This window comes from Nuphar pumila, unplaced genomic scaffold, assembly GCF_984573655.1.
Source record: "Nuphar pumila unplaced genomic scaffold, dmNupPumi1.hap1.1 HAP1_SCAFFOLD_873, whole genome shotgun sequence".
Classification (NCBI taxonomy): Eukaryota; Viridiplantae; Streptophyta; class Magnoliopsida; order Nymphaeales; family Nymphaeaceae; genus Nuphar; species Nuphar pumila.
The window spans coordinates 34,440-43,137 of record NW_028323517.1 but is presented as its reverse complement, the minus strand read 5'-3'; the positions used below and the strand labels follow the sequence as shown (position 1 = coordinate 43,137).

At 51.6% G+C, this 8,698-nt stretch overlaps 1 protein-coding gene across 1 annotated transcript; it reads left to right on the top strand.

The window, feature by feature from the left end:
• Positions 1 to 76: 76 nt before the first annotated feature.
• On the top strand, positions 77 to 5,912 carry LOC149809710 (protochlorophyllide reductase-like). Its single transcript, XM_089994672.1, has 4 exons — positions 77 to 268; positions 1,424 to 1,657; positions 2,894 to 3,190; positions 5,370 to 5,912. The coding sequence occupies exons 1-4, from the start codon at positions 77 to 79 to the stop codon at positions 5,910 to 5,912; spliced, it is 1,266 nt and encodes a 421-aa protein (XP_089850798.1).
• The last annotated feature ends 2,786 nt before the right edge of the window (positions 5,913 to 8,698 follow it).

The following is an 8,698-nucleotide window of genomic DNA, read 5'->3' as shown; positions in this document are numbered from 1 at the left end:
CTGCATCGAGTTTAAAGCTGTGCATCCACAAGGGCATGGAATATTTGTTGCATAAAAGCGCCTTTTACCTTTAGTGATGGCGATCGTGTTCGCGGAAAAGCCTGCAGCGGCCAGGTCATGCAAAGGCCTTTCCTGTCCCGCCAGGGCGCTTGGACGGCCACCTCTGGTCAGCAAGCCGGAGCTATCACTTGCTAGAACGACTGTGGTGTGCGCAGCAGTTTCCGAACCCGCGGACCCACCGTCCGTGAGTCGCAGAGATACACTCCAAGTACGCACACCTCGTCGAGCAATTTGAATCGAAGCGGATTAACGACAATCCGCAGTCGCCCAACCAACCTGAGCTACAATCGCACGTGAAAGACGTTTCGCTTTTGTTTTGCGTCCAGGGCGGCACTTCGCATGCAAAAACGGAAGTGTGAAGCTTCTTGACGAGCACACGTGTGCCCCTGGTTCAGCAGATGCCATGGCTTCAATCAACGTGCGCATCGGCACGGTCAAGTCCGTCCAACACCGCATCAGCCTGTTCACAGGGTCCACCACTGCAGCATCAATGCACCAAATGGCACTTTCACGCACAAGATGCAAGCATCTAAAGTGTCTCAGAATGGGGTAGGCCAAGCCATGTTTGAGTCCTTCCATACGCGAAGCCCATTCACAGCTGAAGAAGGCTATGCTCGGCCGAAGTGTTCAATGTACAACTACAGACGCTGTTCATGTTCGTGCCAGCACCGATCATGCAAGGACGACTCTTCACGCATCATTACATACTTTCCACATACAGTTGAGCGCAGGACAGGACCTTGTGTCCGAGTTTCTTGAGTATCGAGCTGTGTCAGTACCATGTTTTTCTTTTAAAACACCACCGCAAATGCTGCAATGCAACTGCGCTGCTGGCCAGTGATTCGCCAGAATGGGAATTGAGCACCATTGACCCCCCTCAAAGTCATGCATTTTCAGGCATCGCGAACAGCAAATCACCGGGTCTGTTGAAAACCTCAGTGTTTTTGCCGTCTTGGTAGGCCTTGTGAACGCGACGCAGTGATCCACTAGAACAGGTGGCAACAGCCCATCTCACTCATGATGATGATGATGGTGTATTTGTTTCGAATGTGTTGATGTGGTTGTTTTCGGCCTAAGCCGTAGCTCTTGCTCTTTCTCTGTGTGATGTAATGATGGTGTATTGCCACTTGCTTGTTCCGACCGCTGACGTTCAATGGGCTGTATCACTTCGAATGTGCTGTCTGTGTTACTTGTTGACTATTTCCTGCCATTGTCTATGTGATGTAATGATGTTGTATTGTTTTACAACACCACCGCATCCACGTGGACATGGGCAGCTCCAAGAACTACTTGGGATTCAGTGCTACCGTTACTCTTGTCCCCAAGTTTTGGGCCGCATATCACACAGTCTGTTTGCGTGCAGGCCTTGTCATGCATTGCCACTAGCTCTGCTGTTACTCTCGCTGTGCCCAGTGCTGCTCTGGCAGGGGACTGGTACCAGGTGCCGTTGGCGCCTCATCCGCGCACGATCGTGATCACTGGCGCCAATTCCGGCATCGGATTCGCAGCTGCTGAGAAGCTTGCCAGAGCCGGGCATGACGTGCACCTTGTTTGCCGCAAGCTCAAACGCGCGGTCAAAGCTTGTGCGACCATCAAGGTGCGTCCAGATTTCTTCAGATCTAGTACCGATTCCTTCAGAGAGAGATGGAAATAGCTCTGGTAGAGAGGGCAGCGACATCGAGCGATGTTGCAAGCGGCGAACCAGCGCTGACATCAAGCCTTGCTGGTACAGCTGCCACGTACAGCTGCCATGCCTGCAATTGCCTGCTTGCCATCATGCGGGCGAACGTCGCTCGGCACCGTCTAATAATTGCGCAGGGACTTAGCGTCTGCAAAGAAAGGATCTGAAGCTGCCGAATCTGCCTACCCGACTTTGACTCCCCTGGTGCTGTAAAGATATCAACATATCCTTGCAGGACTGCGACTTATGTCTGGGATAGGATTATTCTCAAGGTGCTGGAGCTCTGTGTAAATCAGGACTCACCTCTGCGCAGCTGCAAAGGGGGGCTCTTCAGTGTTTCACCAAAGCTTGTCATTTCTTAGTCCAGGTGCCTGAAATTGCATGAATGCTTGGGACAAAGAAGCGGTTGAAACCCAGTCTGGCGAAGCACTGGTCAGCATGCTGTGAAAATTCTCACAGACTGTTCTTAAAATCATCAGAATTCGTCCTGGGAGTGCTTCAAAGCTGAACATTGAGACCACCGGTCATAGTGGTTGCGTGCTTCATTCACAAGATAAGGACGCAATATTGTACAACCACCGTGGAGGGGGTCAGCGTGTCACGTAGCGATGCATGCTCTCAGCTTGCCGCTCCTAAACGCGTGTTGCCAGCTACGCCGACAGTCAAAACAGCTCGTGCAGAAGCTTCAACTTGGGCCGATCAAGCCATACCTGTCTGGCACATGCAGAGGAGGGAGATTGATTTATGTGATGTGCTACAAGGCCTCGACCGCAACGCGATCTCAGCTCTCTTCGTTCGGCTTGGTTGGACTATGCCTGTGACTACGTGTGCCTGTGAGCTCGTCTTTTGAACACATCTGACTGTGTTCATTCTGAACGAATTTCTGTTATGCTACAACAATACGACATACAGCGATACGAAACCCTCGCCGTTCAAACACCGGCGTATCATTACGTATCAACACAGGTCGGTCTGGCCTCAAGGCGGTGGGGGGTGGGGGGGCGCAGCGACCCCGCCAGTGTTTTGTCCCACCAACGTGGTCTCAGCTCGCGCAGTAGTCTTTCGATTACTTGTTTAACCTTGATTTGCTATCTATATGCTATCATTGCTCCCGATGTATTTCCTTTTGATCTTATGTGTCCAATTTCTCAGGCGGACGGAGAACCAGCAGGCAAGGTGACGGCGCATGAGTGCGACCTCGCAAGCCTTGCGAGCATTCGAGCGTTTGGAAAGCGATGGGCCGAGAGCGGCGTCCCAATCGACGTGCTCTGCTTGAACGCGGGAGCTCAGTTCACTGGAGCCAAGGAGCCCCCTCGCACCGCGGATGGTTTTGAGATGTCGGTCGGAGTGAACCACCTCGGCCACTTTCTGCTCGCAAACCTCCTCCTCCCATTCGTCGAGGCCAGCCCGGGGCCCGAGGCCCCCCGCATCGTCATCACCGCGTCCGAGGTGTGCTGCGCCTTCTGTCCTCCGCCCGCCCCCTCCACCCGCCCGAATCACAGTGATTCAACTGATTGATCACTTGAAACCAATTTTGTGTGATCCCAGTACAAAACGCTTCGATGACAGATTGTATTGGCCTGTCAGTTGGCTGCCTTATGGTTGTGAGTCATGGCGACAGCAGCATTGTTGCACTGTGAGGGAACATTCTCACTATGTTGTTTGGCCAATTTTGCTGTGAATAGTCCGGACTGTGTTGAAAAGACAAACCTTGAACCAGCCGCGGTGCATGCGCGAGTCTCGCATAGCAATTTCACCAGACTGGAGCATGTAGACATGCCACCTCAGATTCCCCAGAAGGTCCTACCTTCTGGGGTTTCTCAAACTCCACTGCACTGTGCGTAAACCACTGTTTGGAGCTGAAGATTCTATGTAGGGGTGACAGGATCAATAGCATGTTGGCACATTGCCCGCCCAAGCTCAAAACTTCCAACCTGCCACCATCGAACGAGGCAGCTCGCTTATCCATTGATACCTCAGGTGATGTGGTAGCACTGATTCCCAAGTAACACTCGAGTTTGACTGTCCATCTGGGTGCGGTGGTGTCGTAAGAAGGTGTACACATCGTCATTACATCACATGGACAACGGCAGGAAGTAGTCAAAGAGCAACCAAGTATACTTACACATTTTACTTACACACCAAGTATACATACATACTCGAAACAGAGCAGCTCATCAAATGTCTGCGGTTGGAGCAGATACATCATCACCATCAGGTAAGCGCGGGTCGACAGCAACCAAGCAATAACGTCCGGATGGTATCATCACTGACTTCATTTCCACAATTCGCTTTACTGGCTCACACAGTCACCAGCACTTGGAACTTGGTGTCCGCATGGATGCGGTAGGTGCGGAAGGGCTGCCCAACAGCAATCTCAGTGCGCGTTTCATGGCGAGCCTTCGCTCTCCTAGGGTGAGATGTATGCAGCAAATGCTTCACCCATCCCTTTATTGCATTCAGCCTAGTTGACTGCCCTTGCTCATCCCTGAGAAAGCGCCGGGTGGCACGAAAGGCGCGGTTGATGGCGTGATCCGTAATTTATCGAGATATGCATTCAAGGAAGGCGAAAGGTCCTCGTCGAGGGACCTTGCATTCAAATAACCAAATCGATGACGACCTGGCGTACCGTAGTAAATTAGACCGATGGACGGTCACAGTCACACCTGGGAAAAAATAGTCCACTTTTCTATAAGGTTTAATGCCGTCACACGTCACAAATACAAATTTTCGTCCAACCAGTTAAACAAAAAAGAAATTCACCCTGTCACGCTGTCACGCTCGAAAATTTTCCCAAGGCCTACGGTCGGCCCGTAACCTGCCAGAACCCTGAGCCTCAGCGACTGTACCTTGACGTATTCCTAGATCACAACGGTGCCAATTGGGGTACCCCGCATGAGGTACACCTCCAGGCGTATACACGACACTCGCAAAGTTCAAGTCACTGTTTTCTTTCATCATGGTGAAATCTCGCGTTCCACCCGACCCATCTGAGGTTGGCCTCAGGCAGAGTAGCTTATCTTTCAAGAAGGTCAGCGAGCTGACAGACGATGAAAGAACTGAGAGAGAATTCAATACCGCTGTTCGTATTGCCCAAGCAGAATTGGCAGCTGCGCAGAGGAAGGCTGCACAGCCCGTGCCAGTACCTGTCCCTGTTGCACTCAGCGAAGCTCAAACGTACGACATAGGACATAGGATATTGCATTGCCTGGTATTGCAATTGCATCGGTGGGTACCTTTTTGCATGTGCATCATGAGGTGAATGGTTGCTGAAGACGTTTTTGCGTTGTGTGCAATGTACCTTGCTGCTTGTGTCCCATGATTGGTTCGTGGTGCTGCTGTGAATGCCTGCTGGTAGCCACACGTTCTGGGCATCAATACCCAAAAAAAAAACTCGCCTGCGGCACTCGTCCAAGAAGATGGGGAAATAAGGAATGTGACATTGTCACGTTTCTGAAATAGTCCAAACAGTTGGAACAATAAGAAATGTAAAATGTCATGTCACAGCAGTTTCGTCCATCGGTCTAATTTACTACGGTAGGTCTCGATTGATTTTGTTTCTTTTCATCCAAGGAATCCTTGATGAGCTTACTGCCACTTTGTGTAAATGAATGTACCACTTGTATAGGTGCATGATCCGGCTTCCCCCGGGGGGGCGGTCGGAGCCGGAGCAACTCTCGGAAGCCTCAAAGGGCTGAGTCAGGGGCCGAATTTCACGATGGTGACTGCGCCCACGGACCCTTACGATGCCGAGAAAGCGTACAAGGATAGCAAGCTTTGCAACGTGCTCTTCGCGGCCGAGCTTTCCCGCCGCCTTGCCGCCACAAGCAGCCTCGTCAAAGTCAACGCCTTTGGGCCTGGCCTCATCACGAGGTCAAACTTCTTCCAGGGCCAGAACCCGCTGTTCGTCGCCGTGTTTGACTTTGCCACGAACGAGGTGTTCAAAGTCGCCGAAACTGTCGAGGGAGGCGGGGGTTGCTTGGCGTTCATGGCAGTCGACCCCTCCCTCGAGGGCGTTGGGGGCGTCTATTTTAACAACGGATTGGATGGGCCTGTGTTCTTTGGGGGACATGCTTTCAAACCGATTGAAGTATCGGTGGAGGCCAGGAATGCAGACGAAGCTGCCTTGCTTTGGAAATACAGCACACAGCTTGTTGGCTTGAATGCATAGGTGCAAACCCCAAGTGTAATTCGTGAGACGCAGCTCGCATCGTCGTGTGGTATATGATTTGGGTATGGGACATTGCATAGCAACGTGACTGGTTCTTGTGACTGGAAGTTGTTGCTTACTGCCACAAGCAATTGTGAAGTGTACACACACAACGGGGGACCGGCTTGTCGCATTTCTGCCCGACATGCTTTGAAATTGTCCAGGCGTTTGTGTGTTACAACGAAGAGGGAAAGCAAAGCAGAAATAAACTGCAGACAAGGACGACTCAATTCAAGAACACACGAAATTGTCTAGGCGTTTGTGCTTGTAGTGTTCCAAGGGTGCAGCACGTGGCAATGCTGAATGCAGCGTCACTTTCTGAGTCCATCAAGACTGGTTCTCTGGCCATTGGCTCGAGCGGAGATTGCAAGTAAGGTTTTAGTGGACATGAGATATCAACACATCTTGCAGCGACTCGATAGCATTCCACACTGAAGCCAAGCAAGCAAGCACAGAAAGGGAGCGCAAATCAGGCAAGGCCTTGAACGTTCATTTACAACTCCTGTACTAATTGTGCAGAGCACGTCTGCGTTCGATATTTGTTGTACACAAATATCGAACGCAGACGTGCTTGTAACACATCATGTTGTACACAAATTATTGCAGTCGCTCCTCAGCTATGCCGGCGGGCTGTACGCCGGCATGTGCTATGTACCATGGACTGGGTGGCAAGCTAAGAAAGCGTTATCTACCATTTCCGAAAACCACAGTGGCATGCACAACATGCGGTAAATTCTATACATGGATAAAGAATACTCACATGTATACAGGTAGCAAGGCAGACACAGCGTGTAGTAACCTCAGTACTCTACATCCCATGTGACAAGACTGCGATGGCGTGCATCACACAGTTCACAACAAACACACATGTCTCGTGAACTAGGGCAGAACTGGATTATCAGCGCCTCACTACCTTTTCGATGGTCATGCTTCGCAGCGCGCACACTGATAAATAAGACAAATAAAAATTTGATCAATCGATCAAATGCTTTCGGGTTATGGCAAGTCCTTATCGCGCTGATGACTAGGCAACTTAACCCCCGGAGGAATCAGCTCAAATATACATTCAAATACAGGTGTGCTCGAGCGGTCGGCAAGCACAATGGCTCTGCAAATGCATGTGCTTAAAAAATAACACAACTCTTTGGAGCTCGTTGGAGATGCGAATCCGACTTGAAGCAATGCTGATGTGCACGACTGACTTTGCACGGCAGTGGCAACAAGCAAGGACCCCTGAATAGCTTGGAAGTGCGATATATACTATAAAATGTCATGCCATTCGCAGTGACGAATGGCATGACAGTTCAGCAGCGGACATGGCTCAAAGGGCTTGAAGTTTCCTGATTCCAAGCTGAATGGGCACAAAGCATGGAATATCACGGAACTGCATGGCATGCATGCTCTAGGGCGCAACGATGGCCAAACGCTGTTCATGTTGCACGCAGTGGCATGGCTAAGCTGCACATATACGCTGATGCTACACAGCTGCTGGTTTGAGAATCCAGGGGAGTGCATGGCACAAACTCACAGAATTTGGGGGCTGACAGGAACAATCGATACAGATGTAGGGTTCAGCAAGCCGCTGGAATAAAAAACCCTCTGCACGAATGTCAAAAGCTGACACGAGCACATGACAAAGACAATTTGGCAGGGGCCCAGGCGACACGGCTCAGCGTGGCGACTACAACCACATTTTGTTAGCGCAGCTCCCAAGGCGACTGAACTTCGATCGCCGGGCCACACAATAAGAATGGTGAAACTCAAAAAATGCACAAGTTTCTCAGGCAATCGAGATGATCAAACACTCGGCTCGATGGCAGCAGTGAGCATCGCAGATCACAAACATAACGAACCAAACATCGGTGAAGAACCGGGCAGCCGGTGCAGTCAATTAGTCAGCAGTGAGTGCTGACGCACCCATAGATAGCCTCCTGACTCAGCACGTGTACTTTCGCACTGGGACACCGCACAAGTTGGTGCAGGCCTTGAACGCTGCGACTCTACACTGGCACTCACACGCTGGTGTCTTGCACCTCCTATCGCAAGCTTTTCTCCGCGTGAAGTTGCAGTCCTTCATACACTGCGTTTTGGGGTTGCCCTTGGGACCTGGTGCAGGAGCTGGCGGCTTGGGGCTAGGAACGGCGGGGGGGTTGGAGGTGGGGGGGTTGCCACCGTCGCAGGTCAGCCTCTTGTTCTGAATCAGGTACTGTATCCCTCCGGCAAAGGTGTGTAGCAACCGGCCTTTGGGTGAGCGCGTTGGGAGGAACTCGATGTCGGTCTCCCCGACCGGATAGGCTGCGGGTACGATGGTGAGTGGGCCTGAGCACATGTAGCTCTTGCCGAGCACGGTGGTGAGCGACTGGAGCATGCCTTTCAGCCTGTCCAAATGCTTGGGGCGGGTGGGGTCTGGGACAAGGGGCATGGTGCCGGGGGGGTTCAGGATTTTGCAGGGTTTGCCAAGAGAAGCAACAAACTTCAAGACCTGTAGCCGCTCGTTCAGTCCAAACTTCACACTGTACATGAGCGCCTCTGGTCGCGCCTCCATGACAACACCAGCAACCTGAGGGTGCATGATGGACTGCTTGATCTGATTTTGATACTTGCCGTCCTCACCCCATCCGCGTACCAGCAGGTGCACTTTCTGGAACCCTGCCTTTTGCAGGAAGTCGAGCTTGGCTACCGGCATGGTGCCAGATCCGTATGGCGATGACACATCCCAGATGAACATTTCAGCAGGGGGGCCAGCA

Bases quoted from the DNA above. Each gene is read 5' to 3' on its own strand.
- LOC149809710 (XM_089994672.1), top strand. From the start codon at position 77: ATGGCGATCGTGTTCGCGGAAAAGCCTGCAGCGGCCAGGTCATGCAAA. The intron at 269-1,423 runs GTACGCACACCT...GTTTGCGTGCAG, and splicing joins GTCGCAGAGATACACTCCAA to GCCTTGTCATGCATTGCCAC. The intron at 3,191-5,369 runs GTGTGCTGCGCC...CCACTTGTATAG, and splicing joins TCGTCATCACCGCGTCCGAG to GTGCATGATCCGGCTTCCCC.